At 37.4% G+C, this 20923-nt stretch overlaps 1 protein-coding gene across 5 annotated transcripts in view; it reads left to right on the top strand.

Annotated features, from left to right (window-relative positions):
• The window catches only part of Nol4 (nucleolar protein 4), a 334364-nt gene that overhangs the window by 246179 nt on the left and 67262 nt on the right, over positions 1 to 20923 (top strand). For 3 of the 5 annotated variants that reach the window (XM_029546960.1, XM_021214469.2, XM_029546962.1), the window contains exons 7-8: positions 10060 to 10239; positions 10996 to 11187. In XM_029546960.1, coding sequence (XP_029402820.1) covers positions 10060 to 10239; positions 10996 to 11187 — 372 coding nt within the window. The remainder of the gene's footprint in view (positions 1 to 10059; positions 10240 to 10995; positions 11188 to 20923) is intronic. The other 2 variants (XM_021214471.1, XM_029546961.1) reach the window with 1 other exon arrangement.

Here is a 20923-nt window from a genome sequence, read left to right as displayed (position 1 = left end):
TCAGCCTGCGGACAGCCGCCAGGCGAACACCCCTCCTGGGCAGGAGAGGCGCAGGACGATCGGGTCCAGCTGCGGGTCCCCTCTCCAGTCCGCTCTTTCCCCGGCAGTGCACAGGAGCCACAAAGAATTTTCAACTGAGGAATATTGAATGGCTGAGAAGCACCTAAAGAAATGTTCAACATCCTTTGTCATCAGGGAACTGCAAATCAAAATGTCTTAGAGATTCCATCTCACACCAGTCAGAAAGACTAAGATCAAATACCCAGGTGACAATAGAGCAAGGATGTAGAGAAACAGGAGCATACCTCCATTGCTGGTGTGATTGCAAGCTGGTACAATCACTCTGGAAGTCAGTTTAGTGGTTCCTTAGAAAATTGGACATAGTACTACCTGAGGACCCAGCTTTACCATTCCTGGGCATATATCCAGGAGATTCTCCAACATATACTAAGGACACATGCTCCACTATGTTCATAGCAGCCTTATTTATAATAGCCAGAAGCTGGAAAGAACCCAGATGTCCCTCAACAGAGGAATGGGTACAGAAAGTGTATACATTACATAATGGAGTACTACTCAACTATTAAAAACAATGATTTTGTGAAATTCTTAGGCAAATGGAGAGAACTAGAAAATATCATCTGAGTGAGGTCACCCGATCATAAAAGAACACACATGTTATACACTCACTGATAAATAGATATTAGGCCAGAAGCTCGGAATACCCAAGACACAATTCGCAAAACACATGAATCTCAAGAAGAAGGAAGACCAAAGTATGGATAAGTCGGTCCTTTTTAGAAGGAGGATCAAAATACCCATGGGAGGAGATACAGAGACAAAGTGTGGAGGAGAAACTGAAGGAAGGAGGATCAGAAGTTCAAAGTCATCCTCAGCTGCAGGATGGGTTAAAGGCCAGCCTGTTTAACAGGAGACCCTGTCTCTAAATCACAGGAAAAACAAAAAAAGATGTTAACTCAGCTATGTAACCAAGGCTGGCCTCAAATTCACTGCATATCTTAGGCTGGCCTTAACATGATAAGCCTCCTTCTTTGGTTTACTTAATCCTGGAATTACCTGAATTCCTAGCTAAGAATGTGTATTATGAAGCCCAAGAAAAAGGAAGACTAAAATGTGGATGCTTCAGTGATTTTTAGAATAGGGAACAAAATATTCACAGGAGGAAATATGGAGACAAAGTGTGGAGCAGAAACTGAAGGAAAGGCCATACAGTGGCTGTCCTACCTGGGGAATCCATCCCATATACAATCACCAAACCCAGACACTATTGTGGATGCCAACAAGTGCTTGCTGACAGGAGCCTGATATAGCTGTCTCCTGAGAGGCTCTGTCAGTGCCTGACAAATATGGAAGTGAATGCTCACAGCCATCCATTGGATGGAACACAGAGCTAAAGAAAGTACCCAAGGAGCTGAAGTGGTTTGTATCCCCATAGGAGGAACAACGATATGAACCAGCCAGTACCCCCAGAACTCCCAGGGACTAATCCACCAACCAAAGAGTACACATGGAGGGACTCATGGTTTCAGCTGGATATGTAGCAGAGGATGACCTTATGGGACGTCAATGAGAGGAGAAGTCCTTGGTCTTGTGAAGGTTCGATGCCCCAGTATAGGTGAATGCTAGGACAGAGAATCAGGAGTGGGTGGGTTAATGAAGAAGGGGAAAGGAGAACGGAATAGGGGGATTTTTGGAGGGGAAATGAGGAAAGGTGACAACATTTTAAATGTAAATAAAGAAAATATCTAATAAAAATTAATTCTTAAAAAAAAAGAAAGAAAACCACATCAAACAGAGAGTCTTCCCATCTAATAACTGGCAGTTCCCAAACAAATGGCAAACAAAATTGCCACTGATTCAATGATATGACTTTGCAACATTGATCCTCTAAGAAGAAAACATTTGTATAGATTCATCAATAATTCTGTATAAAATAGAAGGATGAGAGACTGTATAGTTCAAAATAATTCACATATAATTTTAAAATAGTCATTAACTTCAAAATAATTACACATGGTTTCAGAATTATAGGTTATTTTATTCATACAGTTAGGGAAGGAAATAAATTTCAAGAAACCAAGACATCACCAGAAAGTACAGAAAGCCCAAACCAGAATAAGCTTCAAATTTTCAATCTTAAAACTTTTAAATTTTAACAGACAAATTATGAAAAGCTACAAAACATAAAGAAGATTATGAGATTCAAGACTCTAATAGTAAAGAAGAAAACAGGAGGAAATAAAATCAACAGTAAATAAAAGACTACATATTGGTTCAGTGGACCAATTGTAAACATGAGAGTTGTGTCGTTTTTTTATTTTGATAATTATTTATTGTGCTGTCTTTATTGAGAATAGATTTTTCTCTCATACAATACTTATTAACCACACTCTCCTTTTCCTTCACTCCTCCCATATTCCTCAACTTAACAGGCACACTTTGAAAACCAGTGTTTCTCAATTGAGACATCTGCTTACTCGGTTGAATAGTTAGTTGCTTGGTAGACCTCGTTTTTTCAAAGTTGTTGGCTGTTTTGTTATGTGTATTATCAAAAGGTCTACATCTTTCTGTGATATTTGAGTGACATCCTGTGATTTTGAGACTTCAAGGTGATTATACTGATAACTTTTAAAACATGTTGTAACATGAACTTAAATTATCTGTACAAGTCCAAAGTAAAAGCAATTACTGGCTGAGTTAGCATTTTCCATACTTGTACTGTGTGCTGGGTGTTGTTCAAGGATATAAAGAGGGAAGAGGCATGGTGTGTAAATGACTTACTGTGTGGAAAAGAGCCACTGTGCTGGGGCTTAGTCCTGACTGTTGTTCTTTCTTGTTGGTTCTTCTTGAGGCAGCCAAAGGGGAAGAGAGCCAGTGGGGGTATGACTTGATGTTAGGAGATATTTAGAGTTGCTCTTTAATAATCAAACATCTACCTATCTTCAGTCTAAGTCAGTTTGCTACAGTAGCTGACCTGCCTAAGTCCCTTTTAGGCAAGAATTGTTTAACACCTCATCATAAATCAGTGGGGGATTATGTAAAGTAGACTTCTCCTCAGGAACTGCAGGGCTCTAACTCCCAGTCAGCTAGTTGAAGTTGCAGAAAGAAAAGGGGGACAGACTGAAAAGTGATTTTAGACTTTATTTCTAAGTTCTTCAGTTCTCCAAAATATTTCTACAAAAGTTCTCCTCCAAAAAATTCTCTCTAAAATGTTATCACTAGTCTTTTCTTCTAATGTCCTTCTTTCCTTCTGTTGTGATGTCACAATAATACCCTTACTCTCAATATCTTTACTCTCAATGTTATACCTTTACTTCTAAGTTATTCTTGAGTTCAGTTCTGCTTTAAAAAGTTTTCCTTTTCTCTTTTTCCTCAGCACTTACACATCATTCAGACTACATGATCACATGGTAAAAAGTTCATCACAAGTTTACACAAAATGTTCTTAGTCGCAGATGCCTGCTTGCTATCTCAGAAGCAATTGACAGGTGACACTTGAAGACTGGAAGAGTTCTCATTGCAGTTTTGCTTCTCAGAGAGGATTTTAATAGCAGTCCTATTATAAAAGAGCTTAATAATTACTAATACAATTTTAGGAATTCTTGTAAGATCATCATTAAGAATTAGTAAGTCATCTATTTTTCTATATAGCATCACTACAAGACAGTACATCCTCATTGTTCTGCAGAAATCTACTCAAAAGTATGGGCTAATACCTAGTGATTGTTATATATATTTAATAATAACAGGAAAAGCATATCAATAATAGGAACCTTTCCTAAATGAAATTCTCTTTAGCCTTGCCTAAAGTTACAAATCCATCATACATTCTTAATTCATGACAGAACAATCTTAGGAAGATTACCTGCTAGTTTTTAGCTTCTCCTTCATGACTCCTGGCACTACTGTCATAGCTAGATTTTATTGTCACTTGACACACCTGGAAGATAGAACCTTTACTAAAGATTTGCCTCCACTCGATTAACACTTGGGAATGCCTTTGAGGCATTTTGTTGTTGTTGTTGTTGTTGTTGTTGTTTCATCATTGGTGACGCAGTGCCCACTGAGGACTATACTATTCCAAGACGGGGGTTCTGTGCTGTGTAAGACTATAGACTGAGCAAGCCAGTAAGTGGTATCCTCCACAGTCTGACGTTTATTTCTGTTTCCAGATTGCTATCTTAAGCTTCCTGTCCTGGCTTCCCTGGAGATAGACTTTTCAAAGCAGACTGCAGCAGTCACATTGTTGATTTGCATAATGTTCAATATATAACTCTATGGCACATCATGGAACTGTTGGCATCTGGCACTTAATTCCAATATTCTTCCTTGTGTAGACATTTCTCAATTTCTTAGTTTTCCACTATTTGTGCATCTCATAAAATACAGATCTAGCCGTGTCTCATCCCAAGCGCAAGGGCATTGTTGTCCTACTTGCTCTGGGCTTTTGCTATGGTGGGAACAGAGAGATAACACCATGGGGACGTTTCGGAGTCCAGCCCTGGCGACACTATGAGAGCAGCGTACCTTGCCAAAGCAAAGTGCAAATGTGTGCTCTGAAAGTCTTTGCTGACTGGAGCCAAACACATGGCAAAAGCAACAGACTGTACCTAAAGCTATGAACTTCCCTTATCCACTTCAACTTACATCTTTATTTTGAGAAAACCAGGTATGCCTACTTTCTTGAATTGAATTTCTTAGTAGATTTTTTATTTTTATACTTTCATTTAAACTTTTTATTTTTAATCTCTGAAGTAGTAACACGGTTTTTGAAATTGAAGTTTTATGAAGCAAGTGGCTACCATTTTTTTTTTTGAGTTATTTGGGGAACCTGTAGTAACTTTTACTGTATCAGTCCATGAGGCCAGTCCAGTTATTCACATCCTCATGGTGCAAAATGGAACAGCTCTGTAAAAGGAAGGAAAGCACCAGCAAATTTACACACCAACATAAGGAAAATATATCTTAGGTGCTGTGAAAAAAGATAGAGGGGATCATTTTTGTCTTGATCTGGTCTGCAGGAAAGTGAGGACAAACATATCCAGTAGGTTCTGTTGGAGTTCATGGTTTCAACACCGAAGCCAACAGAATATGAGATCTCAGAACACAATGGATTTAATCTGATTTGTCATGACTGATAGATCCTCCACAAAGAGAGGGAAGAATTTATATTCCAAAAGTAGAATTCTGAGCTATCAGAGATTTGGTTTGCTGCCATCGGCCACACAGTTCATTAAGCTTTAAAGTCACTATACGTCTTCAAGTCTGGAGGCTTGGGCTTTATCTCAAGTGTCTAGTGCTATACTTCCTTTTCCATTCCAAGTGTGTACAGCAGACAACTAAGACTTCATGCCTTGTACCATATGTAGAAAAGCTGAATTTGCTGAATTATTTGATTCAGGCAAACACATTATAACATTTTTCAAATCTTGCACAGTGCCACCTAAAACATATTATCCTTAATATATTTAAGGAGAAACCTTTCAAACTTATTAAACCTACCTTTTATTATTATTAGGTGATATAATATTGCTAATAATCCAAACTGCAAAAAGTGCCCATTTTTAAAGCCTAATGCCTCCATTAAAGTGAGTGATTTCAGTGTGTCTCTGCTAATGGCTCAATTATATTTTAGTGTAATCTTTGTCCTACCCCTCCCACAAGTCCTCTTGTGGAGAATATTAAATATTGACCCTTTAAGATCCCCTATTGTAGAGATCATTCATTTTTTTCCCTTGCTAACAAATTGAAGAAAATTTGTTTCTGTTTTCCATGATGCTATTATCTGCTTAATAGGGTCCATCTACGTTTTTAAATAATCGCTGGGTCCAAGATATTCTGTTAACCTGGTCTTAAACTAACTGCTCTCTGTACCACTCTAGATTTCTGTTAATAAAACCCAAATTTAAATGAACTGTAAAAGGTATTTTTGAGTGGGTGGGGTATGCGAAATGTCACATGGTGGAAAGATCTAGAGCAGTGGTTCTAAACCTTCTTAATGCTGTGACCCTTTTATATTGTGGTGACTCCCAACCATAAAATTATTTTGTTGCTACTTCATAACTAAATTTGCTACCATTATCAATGAATTGTAATGTGAATATCTGATATGCAGGATATCTGATATGCAACCACTGTGAAAAGGTCATTCAAGCTTCAGAAGAATTGCAGAATTGAAATTGAGAACCACTGGTCTAGGACTTAATTTGAGGCATGATTGAACTTGATCCACAAATGTTACAAAGATTTCTTCTAGACATGCAGCTCTCCTGGATTCTGCCTACTGCCAAGCTAAGCTCTATTAGTGTAAACACTAAGATGAAAGTATATGACTTTGAATGGGAGGTTTGGATCTGAAGTGTTTCATCTATTGAAATAGACTCTTGCAGAATGGCAATGTTATGAGATCAGAAATAAATAAAAGCTACAACACAGCCTATGACAGTCTCAGACACCAGCGTATGCTTTTGTGAAATTGCCTTGATTGCTCATTTACATATGTTGCTTTTGTTTTGTGTGCAACTCATTCTGATTTTAGAACCAAGCATTCTCTCCCCTCTCCAACTCCCATGATCCCTGACTCTGAAATCTCTTTAGTTAGTTCTACCCTACCAGGTAGAACCTGAATGGCCTAGACTTTTCTATTACTTTTGACAATTTGTACAGCCATAAGTGAACCATTAATAATGTGAATAATAGATTTTATTAGAGTTCTCAAAAGAAACAAAATCAGTAAAATTAAGAAAATGGAAAGGGAATAGATGATAGATAGATAGATTGATTGATTGATAGATAGATGAGAGAGAGAGAGAGAGAGAGAGAGAGAGAGAGAGAGAGAGAGAGAGAGTGAGAGAGGATGGTAGGCAGATATACGAGTCAATGAATTTTGGGAACCAAGGAGGACCATATTCATTGCTCTGAAAGCCACACAACTAGGAAATCCATTTGTAGTGTTAAGTGTGAAGTTAAAGGTTGGTAAACACACAGAATAAGCCTCACTTTGCCTCCACTCAATTTGTCAGACACAATGGGTAGGATTATCGTTGTTTCTCTTCCTGTTTGTCCATTATGTCTCCTAAAGAATTGGATGTTGCCCACCAACTCTGGGGAGGAAAATCTACACTGTTGAGAACACCAATTCAAATATTACTTTCATACATAAACCCCTTAGCAGACATACATGTGCATCATACTTAAATACTCAACCAATTTGTTATGCACATGACACATGAAATTATCCTTCAGACATATTGGAATTATGCAGTATTCTCATGACCATCCTCATGCATTCAGTCATTTTTATAGGTTTGAGTTTTAAATTTTTTATTTATCTTCACTGTGTTTCATGTGTATGTATGCGAGTGCATATGTGTATGCTTGTATGTTCCATAGTGCGCATATGGAAATCAGAAGGCAACATGAAAGGCTTGCTCTATTTTGCCAACATGTAGGTTCTGGAATTCAAACACAGGTTGTCAGGCCTGGCAACAAGAACCCTAACTTGCCAAACCAGCCATATATAAATGTCCTAATGCTAGTTCTCCTGTACAAATCAGTCATATCGCTATAGAGCAGCATGTGAAGTCCCATGCATCACTTGAATGCAGACCATTAAGCACCTCCAACCTACACAAAACATATCAGACATGCCATGGCTCAGATTTCCTGAGGGTATGTTCACTTTCATATCTCAAACTGAATTTATAATTACATATTAAAAGATGGAGTGGGCTTCCTGTCACATCTGAGAGGCTTCTCTCTACAAGTTGGCAATGAGAAAGCATTGCCCCATTAATTGATTGCCCAACATTGTAACAGTAAGTAGACATTTCATAGACAACACACACACACACACACACACACACACACACACACACACACACACCTTATAGTTAAGATACACTTAACATAGTCAATTCAAAGTGATACTGCTTGGATTCAAATTCTTACTTCATTTGCTATTTATGAATGTTGAGAAAGTTGCTTAATTAGTTCACTCAGGTTTCATTTAAGTCATACTTACGTGTAAGACTAGAGTGAAGCCTGAGACAAAAATCAAAGCTTATTATTATTAAACAGATGCTTGACAAAGGTTTATTGAGGGAAGAAATTATTCACACAGGTGTTTAGGCAATTAAAACAAAAATAGTGTTTTTTTTTCTATTGCCCTCATCTTATTTAAAAATGTGTTCAGTAATTGTTTATTCTCTTTAGTGTATTTTATTCTTAAAATGTATTTCACTCAAAAAGATGATTATCTAACAAATGAAAAATAGACTTATTGCAACCTCTTCAATACCAGTGTCTTAGGAATGAAACTTAGTTGATTTTGAATGATAATAATGCCATCCCTTTTCTATATTCAACTGAAACAAAGAAGTGGATACAGCAACAATATATTATTTAATAACTTAAATACACCTTATATGTGGAAGTTGTATAACAGGTAACAGCTTCCTACTAAGGATTTTAAATCACAGACTACTATTGTGGAAGAAAATAGAAATAATATCCTGAGATTCTTTAGAAAATAGAGGATTGCTGAATGAATTTTTTGTTGTTGTTGTTTAGTTTTAATATTAATATGTATGATAGATATAATAAGAGTACTTTTGTTATACCTTAAGAAAAAGGGAGAAGGGGAAAGAGGGAAGAGGATGTGTATTGAAGAATAAACTTCTTTATAGCTTTTTGCTTCAAACAAACATATTCTATTGTCTTAACGATACAAGTTTGTTTAGGTGTTTGAAAGCTGTTTCTTTGTGTGAAGTATTGGGATGATGGTAGCTTCTCCTTGGATAGCTATAAGCACAAATGGAACCAGTAGCTTAGTTATAAACACTAATTTCTTCTCTTTGTTGTGTATTGAAAATTTTAACTATTTGTTTTATGATATCTCAAAATCTTTGTGCCAATAATAAAAACAACTACAGAGAGGTCGTCTTTACATTCTCTTGTATCTTTGCTTAGTAATCCAGTAGCGTTTGGTATTAGTGGTAATAGCTTGTGTTAGTGGGACATAAAACATCATCGGTTGTCTAGCTACTTAGTGTCCAATTAAGCTTTTTATCACAACATACACTTAGATATTCATTCAGCCCAGTTCTCCTAAACTAACTCTCAAATTAGTCAGTAGATACTAAAACAAAATATGTGATTACATATAAAAATTAAATGTCTCCAATTACAAATAATCTAAATCAGTTAACTTGTTATAGAGAAATATCATTTATATATGGATACATGTGTGCTCTCACCAACCAATAGTTCTCCTCTACAGAGGTCATCAATAGTTAATATGTGAGAATGAATTTTAAATATTTAATTTTTCAGATTATTAATTATTTATGTTGAAATGTGCAGCGGATCTAGCTAATCATCTGACTTTAATTTACCCTGTCCTTAATACATGCTAAGGTATAGACACAATTAATGTGTCAGGAAGAAGTGTCACATATTTTTATTATGTGCAAATCAGATATTATTTTAAGATGATCTCCTAGATAACTTATAAATCTAATTTAAAGCATCAAATAGTTAATACCCCTATTCTCAGTAATATTTTTATAATCTTTGCTGGGCAAATTAATTAAATATCCTTATTCTTCAGTTTCCAGTGTGTTCAAAGAAAATTAATAAAGGCAGGCTGACTACACACTGAAGTCATATCTACCTCCAACAGAATGAGTCAATACTTCCCTTGTCAATTAACCACAGACTGCTCCTTTTATTAATATAAATATTGAGTAGGAACACTAATTACTCTTGAAGTGCTAAGTTCAATAAAACTTTTCTGCAGAAATGGAACTGTTCTATACAACTATATATACTCTTGAAATGTTATTGGTGTAACAGAGGAAATGAATTATAAATCTATTCGAATTAACTGTGATCAAAAAATTAAAATGCCAGCTATCTAGAGTTAACAAGTAATATCCATGATTTTTGAAAAACCATTGGAATGAAAACTAAAGTATAAAAGTGATGGTTTGGGCAGAGGCTTAAAAGGGGACAATCAATGTCACCCTGTCTTTTCAGTCTCCAGCACACAGCTACTCCAGCTATGACTCTGGCAAAAATGAGAGTGTTGATCGAGGTGCAGAGGATCTGTCACTCAACAGGGGAGATGAAGATGAAGATGAACATGATGAGCATGAGGATTCGGAGAAGGTGAACGAGACAGATGGTGTGGAAGCTGAGAGGCTGAAAGCTTTCAATGTGAGTTCCCCACATTGTGTGGCTATGTTTTAACCACTTCACATTCATGCTGTTGCTTGTCGGTCAGTGTGAATATTTTAGAACCATGTTTGTTTAATTTTCAGAAGGATTTAAAAAGTACATGAAACACCCTTTGCCAAGCAAACACCAGAATTGCTGTGTTTTGTTTAGAATTTTAAAACCAAATGGGTGCTGAGGACTGGAATTGTATTGTGTGAGTATGCATGTCTGCTTAGGTTGAAGGGGGCTCAGTTTAGTCCTCTGATGCTTATGCCTGTCTGTCATCAGTGATTTCCTTTGCTTTCTTAATTGTGCATGACAAAATAGTCAACTGTTTGTTCTCAGAGATGAGTCCACTGTGCAGTGTGGCTATGTCTCGGTCCCATTTATCATTAAAAGCGAATGTAGTGAGTGCTAAGCTGTCCTGGTTCTACTGTTATTTTCTGATTTTTCCATTCTTTTCTGTCTGTTTGTCTGTCTGCTTTCCTCTCTCTCTTCCTATCCTTCTCCCTCTCTCTTTTTTCTTTCTCTCTTTTCTCTCTCTCTCTCTCTATATATATATATACTTAATTAAACCATTTAGAAAAATCATTAAAAGAATGTTTGCTTAAATTTTCTGGCTTTCCATTTGCAAAATTCTCCAGTGCACAAACCAGAAAAAAGAATTATTGTCCTCTCGGTAAGCAAGAAAGGAAGCTAGGAACAGAAGAGAGCAGTCCTCCAAACCCTTCTCCTCTGTCTCCCTCTTGCCAACAGATGTTTGTCAGGCTGTTTGTAGATGAAAACTTGGACCGAATGGTCCCAATCTCTAAGCAGCCCAAAGAAAAGATCCAGGCTATCATTGACTCATGCAGGCGACAATTCCCTGAGTATCAAGAGCGTGCCAGAAAACGTATCCGTACTTACCTCAAGTCCTGCAGGCGGATGAAAAGAAGTGGTTTTGAGATGGTGAGTTATAAATTGAACACAGCCCTAGATTCCATCCAAACCCCACATGTAAACCATGACACTATTTTGTTTCCATCTTAGTGTCTTTGTTTATTTTTCCATGACGTCAGGTCAGAGGGGGTTTCATTTGCTTGTGTTTATCTCCCCTTTCTTTTTCATCGTCCCCAAGCATTTATCCCTTTGTTTATATGACAAGGACTCTCTTTGGAGACCAGTGCTCATAGAACCATGTGATAACATTTCATAGACAATAAGGATACTATGAGAGAAAATCAGGGAGAAGCTGACTGTCACATGTCATCTGTGTTCGTTTTCTTTCTGTCACTACTGATGTGAATGTGAGGCTAATGAGTCTTGAATTGAAGGTGCAGTTGCTGATTTTGGCATGTGAGAATGGCTATCTTATGAATGTAAGGAAATGGCTTATCTGCTGTCTAACAACTAGTAGCCCTGAAAACTAAGATGGAATGAAAGTCCTTAGGTGGAAACTAAGACCCTGTTGCCCTAGGTACAGTAACCCTATATATCTATTCTGTTGTGCTTTGTAGAAGATAAGTTTGCCTGGCATTGACTACTTTGGGGTAGAAACTGGAAATAAAATTATGGTAAATTTCTACTGTTGTTTTATCTACATAAATCCAACAACATTGACAATACATGCATGAAGTTTTTTAGATTCCAAATGATACATGTGTGCTTACACATGTGCTAGATGTTTTATTCCTTTCAGCATTTACTGAAGTTCTAACCCAGAGCTCTGAATATTACTAGGCAAACAAATGCTTTACCACTGCTACAACTCATGCCTTAGAAGTATTTAACACACTTTCTGACTATTTTGTTTTCTCTCCTCATACCTAAAAAGGGCTAAATAAAAGTCTAGATCACTAGTGCTTGTGATCTGTCCTGGCTGCTTCAGTGTGATGGGTAGTAGTTGCTTAAAGATCGGGCAGGTTTCAACATATGGCTTTATACTGTGTATTTCATGGAGGTAAAATTCTATAAAATGAATGCTTATATAAGAAATCCCACCTCTTGTCAATTTTCATATTGTCCTCCAAAGTGGAGGTGGCCTTTCCGTATTGTAGAACATATGTTGAGAGCCTGTTTGGGGGCTTTGCAGAATCTAATGCCTTCGAGTATCTGATTTTTGTATGTTGCCTCTCCTTCCTGGGCTCAGCTCACCCTCTGCAGAGCACAGTCACCCCGTTTCATAGCTCTGGAAGAATTCCCATCTGCTAGTACAGAACGTGTTTTCTAGAAACCTTTGCAAGTCATTTCCAGCACAAAATAAGCTTTCAAAGGATCCATAATAAGAAAATGTTATCATACATTATGAATTTGTCATCTGAAGAAGAATTTCCTGTGCAGCATTCATTCAGCAAGTACACAGCCTTTCAAATATATATGTGGGTCTAGCATATCTATGTTGAATTTAAGTAGAAAAATGGTAGAACTGAGTGACCAGATTTAGATAATATAGGTAATGCAGTGCAAGAAAGAACAGGAGAATTGCTAGAAGAAAATGAAGTAGTTTCCCTGTTGTAGGTTATCTAATTATTATAATCTGTATAATAGGAGACAGATAATAGGACACAGCTGATCTTATCTCAAAGACCTGATGTTGACATCAGATTTAAGGCCACTTGACAGTTGGTATAAAATTCCAGGTGCTGGGTTAGAGAGATGGCTCAGCCCCAATAGGCTAGGCTCACAAACAAAATTTCCTTTTGCAACAAAGCATGATTTAGGCTATTCTGCGCATATTTTCATTTTTAATAAAAATTAAGATAGTAGCATATCAATATTATTTTTGCAAGTATCTGACACTACTCATCTTTCAATGAGATTTAGAGATTTCATCTTTCAGTAAGACATCTTTTTTGTGGTATGTAGCTTACAGTAATCATTTTTGAAAGAAATCATCACTGAATTATGTTTTCTAAAATGTATCTCAGACATTACATCATTTAAAATATTATTGTCATTTTATTAATTGTATGTACTCACTTGGGTATAGATGTCTATTCAGTAGACATTTCTGTGATGTATAGAAGAAAAAGGTAGGTTAATACAAAGTCAGTAAGTTTTACAAACTAAACTTAAACATGCCATTAAGAAATGATACTTAACTTTTAATATTTTCCATTTATTTATTTGTTAATTTATTCAGTGTATATAATATAAATAGCACTTCAAAGGTAAGAGAGAAACATAAGACACATCTGATTCGTTATTACTAAGGAAATAGTACCACTTTCTGGTCATGATAATTTTGAGACATGACCCCTTGTCTGACATGAAGTACTCAAATGGAAATAGGATGGTCCTTTCTAGCTACCTTAAAGATGTAGATAAAAATGATAATGTAGCACAAGCAATTCTGCCCTTTATGTTGCTACATTTTCTCTAATATGGATGACCCCTTGAAAATGAGAAGCAGATACTTCAATGGACACGTTTGAAGAGTCCTTTCTCTTTTATACATACATTCCCTAATATTGAATTGTTAGTAGAATTTTTTTTTTCCTTTTTAAAGTCAACCCTATATGACAAAGTGAAATAAATGAATGAGAAGAGAGGAGGAGGAGGTGGTGTGGCTAGTTCAGAGTAATTAAACTAAATATGCCCTCATAACTTTTAAATATATAAGATACCCACCAGGGTTTTAAAATTCAAAATATTAAAGCAAAAATACTTTTCTCTGTCCTCATGTTTTCTGATGATACAAAGAAACTCAGCAATTTTCAGAATGTGTATATTTTTATGTTTATCTTGTTCTCTAAGATGTAGCAAGCCAATGAGGAAATCAAGACATTTTAAATACATTTGTAAAAGACAACTGTGGAGCTCAGGGTTATTTTGTGGGAGATTCCGTACCAATCAGCAAGCTAAGTTCTACTTACTCAGGGCCCCTGCTACCAGAAAACCCTGCAAGCAGACAGAAACCCAGTAACTGCTGGATTATGTTATAAAATCCTGCTGATTTTATAAAGTTCAAAGTGAGATTCTTGCGTTGTGTTTTACCACAACACATATAATTGAGGATCTTAGTGCTCAAGTTACTTTCCTACCAGTGTCTAGACGAAGTCTATTCCTGTTTAACGTTCATGTTATTTTTGTTGTCTTCGAATTTAATAAGAGTTACCTATTCAACTGTGGGTAACTGACCAATTATATACTCAAGCAATGGAAACTTGCCAGTGCCTATACCATTGAAGAGTGGGACTTCAATCCCGGCAAGCATTATGTGACTATAGGTTCACAATGAAGGGCAGAGCCTAATGAATAACTTCCCTGCCCAGGGGAGAATGTTGATGAACCTAATCTTATGTGTATCTCTGGCTGGCACCCATTGAGACCTTGAGTTAAACAGTCAGGTCACATCCAGAAGATCTCTCTTACAGGATTCTTTTCCATCCTTTGTCCCTTATTACACTATTTCAGCTACCTCTTCTCTATTGTTCTTCTAACCTTGGAGAGGATGATATTGATGTTCCATCTAGGGCACAGCATTTGACAGTTGTTTATTCTCAGTACCTTCTCCAACTATGAGTCTATGCACTAATTGTCATGCAGTGCAAAAGGAAGTATGTCTGGCTAACCTCTGGATTTAAAAGTGGAGTTTAGAAGACTGAAATATCTTTAATTGATTCCATTGAACATATTCAACAAACATTAGAATAATATATATATATATATATATATATATATATATGCGTGTGTGTGTGTGTATATGTATTATTTGATTACCCAAAGTCAGTGAATTTTGATTGCTTTAGTAAAAAAAATAATTATGACATGTTCTGCATAGTGTTTCTAACACATGAATTAGAATCTGTAAATAAAGATTCTTTTCTACACACTTTTCACCAAGTCCTTATTACCAACCTCAAAACAGAGCATTTTAAGAGTTAGAAATAGAAGCATTAAAAAGAAAAAAAGAATATTTAATGAAAAATGAATCTAATAATTTTAACCCAGTGTACAATCATTATTCTCAGAGGACTATAACAATTCAAGGAGTTATGCAGCCATTAAATTAAACCTTGGAAAAATATTGCGTGTTAAATTGTTATTGATTCTCCTGTGTGGCGTTGACCCTTAAGTTACGTCAGCGACTGCTTTTAAGAACAAGTGTTGGTTGTTCCAGTAAATGAATCAGTTTCTCTGAAGGGCTATGGCCTTAAATTCAATAACAGTGATAACAGAAACTAATAAAAGCAACCCTTTCTAAATAAGACAGGGTTGACTCTTATGAGGGTCCCCCAGTTTACTGTATACTACAATCTCTCTCTTTTTTTTCCTGGATTTGCACAGAGACCTCTGTCACCTGCCTGTTCATGTTTACATGCATTTCTGTAAGACTTGAATAAAAATGTTTAGAAGAAATACAGTAAAAAGAGACTTTTAATTTTATATCTCCCTCTATCCTTCATTTTGTTATTATACTAATATAGTACAAATAGCTTAGATATCTGAATTCAATAATCTCAATTTCTTGAAAAATTTATACATGATTGTTTATGAAAATTATATACCTGATTGTTTATGAGATTATGTTTGCTTATAGAAATGTCTCATTTAAGATTTTAGTAAAATTTTACTGAGAATATTATCTACTGAGTTGCTAAATATCCATTGTAAAAGATCTTATTTTGAAAGTCTCTTAGACCAGTAATTCTCAACCTATAGGTTGTGACCCCTGTGGTGTCAAACAACCTTTTCATAAAGGGTGGCCTAAGATTATCAGGAAGCACAGATTTTACATCACAATTCATAACAGTAACAGAATTACAGTTATGAAGTAGCAAGAAAGTAACTTTATGGTTGGGGTCACCACCTCATGAGTTACTGTATTAAAGGGTCGTAGCTTAAGGGAGGTGAGAGCCAGAGTTTCAGAGTTTAATCCTAGAGGAAACATTTTGAAGAAAGAGTTTCTGCCTTAATTCTCACCCCAGGGCTCTTAGCTTTATTGCCTTTATTTTCCTGTTACACTGTCAGGAAATCGGAGCCAGAATCCCAGCAGGGTCTCCACTCTCCTTGAGTCTGTCTCTTTACATATGTCCATAGTCGTTATCATACCTACCTTAGCCAGAAAGTGAGGTAGTAATTTTTAAAAGGTAAGAAAAATGTGACTCTAGAACCACCAGAAAATAATCCCTTCAAGTTTTTTTTTTTTTAAAGTGGGATTTGAGCAGTGTCTTGTATACTTCTCTGCTGTTTGTCATATGCCATAGTGCCATGTCAAAGTGTACAGTGGCATCTCCTATTTACTACTTATTTACATGACAAATGCTGTCCCCTGTCCACCCTCACAGAGTCCCTTGCCCCATTCCCCTCCCCTTCTCCTCTGAAAGGGTGCCCCCTCCAAGTATCCCCACCCCCAGACCGCCACCCTGGTGCATGGAGTCTCTGCAGGATCAGGCACATGCTCTCCCACTGAGGCCAGACAAGGCAGCCCTATGCAGAGTTTATAGAAATGCATCAGATGGGTAGGGAGATGGCCGAGTAGGAAAAGGCCTACTCTCACAAGGCTGGTGACGTGAAATTGATCCCCAGAACACATAGAGCAAGTCAGATGTGGAGATATACATCGAATCCCAGCACTCAGACAGCCAAAGGACTGGTGAGTTCAGGAGAAGCAGCCTGAAGTGCTTGACCCATCTGCTCTCGAGTGTGCCAGTACAGCAGCCTTACCAAGAGCGGGCATCTCAGCAAGCAGGAGGCAGAGACATGACTCCTGTGAATTGCCCTTTGACCTTGACATGTACATTACAGAGAGTGCACCTGCTCGCTTGCTCCCATTCTGTCTCTCATACACAATTCATGTATTAATTAGAATGTCTGATTGTGCTTCTTAAACTGAAATTTTTATCAACAGCATCCTTACCTATCGCGTGGGTTCTTAACCACACCTCTGCAATATCTCAGTACCTCTTACTATTTACATTGCTTTTCACACTGATACATATCTTTCTTAGTGACAAATTCGCTTACTGAAAGCTAATTAGTAAGCATGTTAGGTTGGAATTTCCAGACTGTTATTTGTCTCTTCCCTTCTTTGTAGGTTTCAGCCTCTTTGCTGCAGTCTTAGAAGAGAATACACTGTATAAGCTACGCTCACTCCATCTGAGTGGTTTACTCATAACATTTCATTTTAATTGCATACTACAGTATGCTTGTGAGTAATTCTCCTATCTTTCTTACCTTCTGATGTCACAGCTCTCACATGTTCAACTTCAACAGGCTGAGTTTCTGTCACTGAAGCCTTTATTAGTGTAGAGACATAAGATCTTAGTCATCACCTTAAAACAGCCAGCGCAGGAAGTATTAGAAGCTTCAGAAATAGGTTAGGGAGGTAGCTCAGACAGAATAAAGTTCCGGCTTCACAACCACAAGGACCTGAGTTCAGTCTGCAAAATCCATAAAACACAGAACAAAACAAGACAAAACAACCAGCTTAGGATATGTGCTTGTAATCCCAGCTCTGGGGAGACAGAGAGACACGAAGATCTCTCAGGTTCACTTGTCAGGCAACAGTTACTTTGCAAACTTAGAGCTATGAGAGTCTTTGTCTTAAGAGAAAGGTGAGTGGCTTCTCTGGCATGTACACACACACACACACACACACACACACACACACACCCTGGAATTGTCTAAAAGGTCTTGTGTTCTCCTACTGTTTTTGCAGCATCAGTATCTAGTCTGATTTGCCCTGAATAAATAAATGATCATGCTGCACCTGCACCCCTGCTCAGCCACCTCCTTAGAACATTGCTCTACCAGCCATGCCCACACTTTACATGTTCTGTCTGACCCTTTGAAAAGGAGGACATCTGTCTCCAGGCCCCAATTAAGGTTTAATCATTTACTCACACAGCTGCTCCACATTGCCATTTCAGCTTCCTCAGAAGAGCGCTCACAGATTTCACCATGCACACCTACTCCTGCCAGATCCTCAGATTCAGACCACCCATATTCTGGCTTCCTCCACCCCATACTATAATGATGCTTAGGGAGAACATGGGACTCCTTCACCCTGAATCTCATGCATTGCGTTCCCTATGTCAACCCCAAGTTCTTCAGACTCTTGTTCCCCTGTCTCCCATTTATGTATGTTTGTTTTGAGGAATTTCCTTTTATTGTGTAGTTGGTCATGGAATGAATACCACCTTAACCACAATTACAGTTTCTTCTTGGTGCACATTACTGTATTTTATAGCAGAGTACCAGTCACCAGCAAAGGTTTGGTATTTCATCAGTTGCTGCTCTAGCAGGCCAGCATCCATAAATTCCTAAACACATCTTTCCCACAGGTGGATATTTATCTACCAAAACTCTACCTGCCACTTCCTAGTTTGCCTTTGTTTTTTGTAACATTTTATTGTCATTGGCTAAAAAAAATTAGAATGGGACTACACTACTTGCTATTCTCTGAATACTGCTTATTCTTTCTGTGGTCTATTTTCTAAGTAAATACTTAGTTTCCTACTTATCTGCTATGATTTCTGTTTTGGCTCTTCATGTCTTCTGAGTCTTCTAGCTTAGCTCTTTACTTGCGCCTTACACAATTCTCTGCACACACACTGCTCTGACAGAAGCAGAAGTGGCACTACAGAAGTCGGAAGGGTTTACAATTTTGAGTCTTTTCGAAAAGAATATTAAAAGATGTAAACGTAAAACAGTTGATAGAAGTCTGATAGTTGCAGACCTGTAATCCCTGTACTCAGGAGACTGGATCAGGAGGCTTAAGGGTTCAAAGCAATCCTTTCTGAGAGAGTTTAAGGCTAGCCTGGTATCCATCAGCTACTATCTCAAAAAGAAAACAAAATAAAGCAAAATCCAAAGTACAAGCTATCAATTAAAAAGGAAAATGGATATGTGTCACATTTAGAAAATATACTTCATAAACCTTTGAAGCTCTGAGCCCATTTCTCTCTATGTCCCTGTAGCCACTCTCAGATGCACACTCAATGCTGCTGCTCTAGCTGGCTTTTCCGGTTCACCCTGAGAACTTCCAGGAACTTAGCACTCAGGAGACCATTTCTAGGTTCCCTGGTGTCTTTGGTCACAGAATATATGACTCAGTTTTGGCTTCTATGGTGTCTAACTTTAGCATCTCAAAACAATCTAAAACATGGCTTTAAAAAGCTAGGATACCCAAATTTTAAAACTGTGTTAGTTCAGTTCCTAATCAGATCATGTGATATTTAAGAGAGTCAGTCTTCTAGATGACAGGGCTGATGTCACTAAGTGTGATAGAATATATAAATGTCTGATAGACGGTCTGGGAACTTTCTACCTTCTATCTAACCCTTTCAGTTATCTCTTTTCATAGCATTGTCTATCACAAAGAACTACTGCTGTGTCCCTTATGATTTCCGTCCATGGGTTTTCTCAAGGGTTGTGGTTATCCTCTGCCCATTATTGTTGTGTGCTTCCTCTGCTTACTTTATTGGGCTTTCATACCTGCCATCCTTCCAACCCTTGCTCTACCTTAATCCCTTCCAAGCCCCCAACACAAGGCAAGAAAGAAAGGTTAGAAGGGAAACTGGGTAATATATGTCTAGCTCCTGATGATTAGCAACATTGGATCCCTGGGGCAAGTCCAATTTCCACTGTCAGCATATCCAAGGTGTTCTCTTTGTTCAGGACCAGTAGTCACACTACAACAGAAGGAACCAGCAACAACGTAGCAAGAGCAGCCTCAGAGTTCACCTCCAGTCCCTCATGGGCCTCTGGCATTTATACCATCTCAACAGTTCCTAGAATTCCAATGTAAACTATCTATAGCTGGGCAAAAACCACACCCCTGCTAGTGCACAGGGCAAATCATAATCACCTGTTGTGAAGCAGCCTCTTATCTCACACCTGGGATTAAAACAAAAACATTTATATAACATAAGTAGGTATTTTAAGAAATAAAAATTCTCACTACATATTATTTCCTAAATGTATTTGAATTGAATAATAACTATATGGTAAAAAAAATTATACCCAACCTACTTGTAAAATTGCTCATCATGGAATTACTTAGTTTAAACTTGATGTTGAGCTAAGTATCACAGAATGCCCCTTACATATACCTACCCCCTTTCCCATTATAGACACAAATGCTTAATAAAACACAAATTTAAAAAGATCTAGATCAAAAGGAAAACATGTAAATTCTAAATAGCTAAAGGAGCTCAAAAACTTATGGCCACAGTTGTAAATACTTGTTGGAGTAGGAGTGCAGCCTGGGAAAAAAAGAGAATATAGATAAAAAAGAAAATATTAGAGCTGGGGGCTGAATGATCATCCGACTCCAGAATGTGTGAATTTTAGTTGTCATCAGGCTGGAGTATAAACTGAGAATTGTGTGTAAACAAGAAAACTCCAAATTAGCTACTGGTTCATTAAAGGAAAATAAGTCTCCATTTATAACTTCCAGACGTAAAAGTATCAGGCATTATGTGCATTGAAATTAAAATCCTACCAGGTGGGTCAAGAAGAATATAAAAGTTAGCCAAGGAGAAAAGTGATTGCTAGAATGTGTAAATAAGAAAATTGCCTCTAGCCGGGCGTGGTGGGGCATGCCTTTAATCCCAGCACTCGGGAGGCAGAGGCAGGCAGATTTCTGAGTTTGAGGCTAGCCTGGTCTAAAAAGTGAGTTCCAGGACAGCCTGGGCTATACAGAGAAACCCTGTCTCGAGGAAACAAAAAACAAAACAAAACAACAACAACAAAAAAA

The sequence above is a fragment of the Mus pahari genome, chromosome 15 (assembly GCF_900095145.1).
Source record: "Mus pahari chromosome 15, PAHARI_EIJ_v1.1, whole genome shotgun sequence".
Classification (NCBI taxonomy): domain Eukaryota; kingdom Metazoa; phylum Chordata; class Mammalia; order Rodentia; family Muridae; genus Mus; species Mus pahari.
This window is presented reverse-complemented; position numbering and strand designations above follow the sequence as displayed.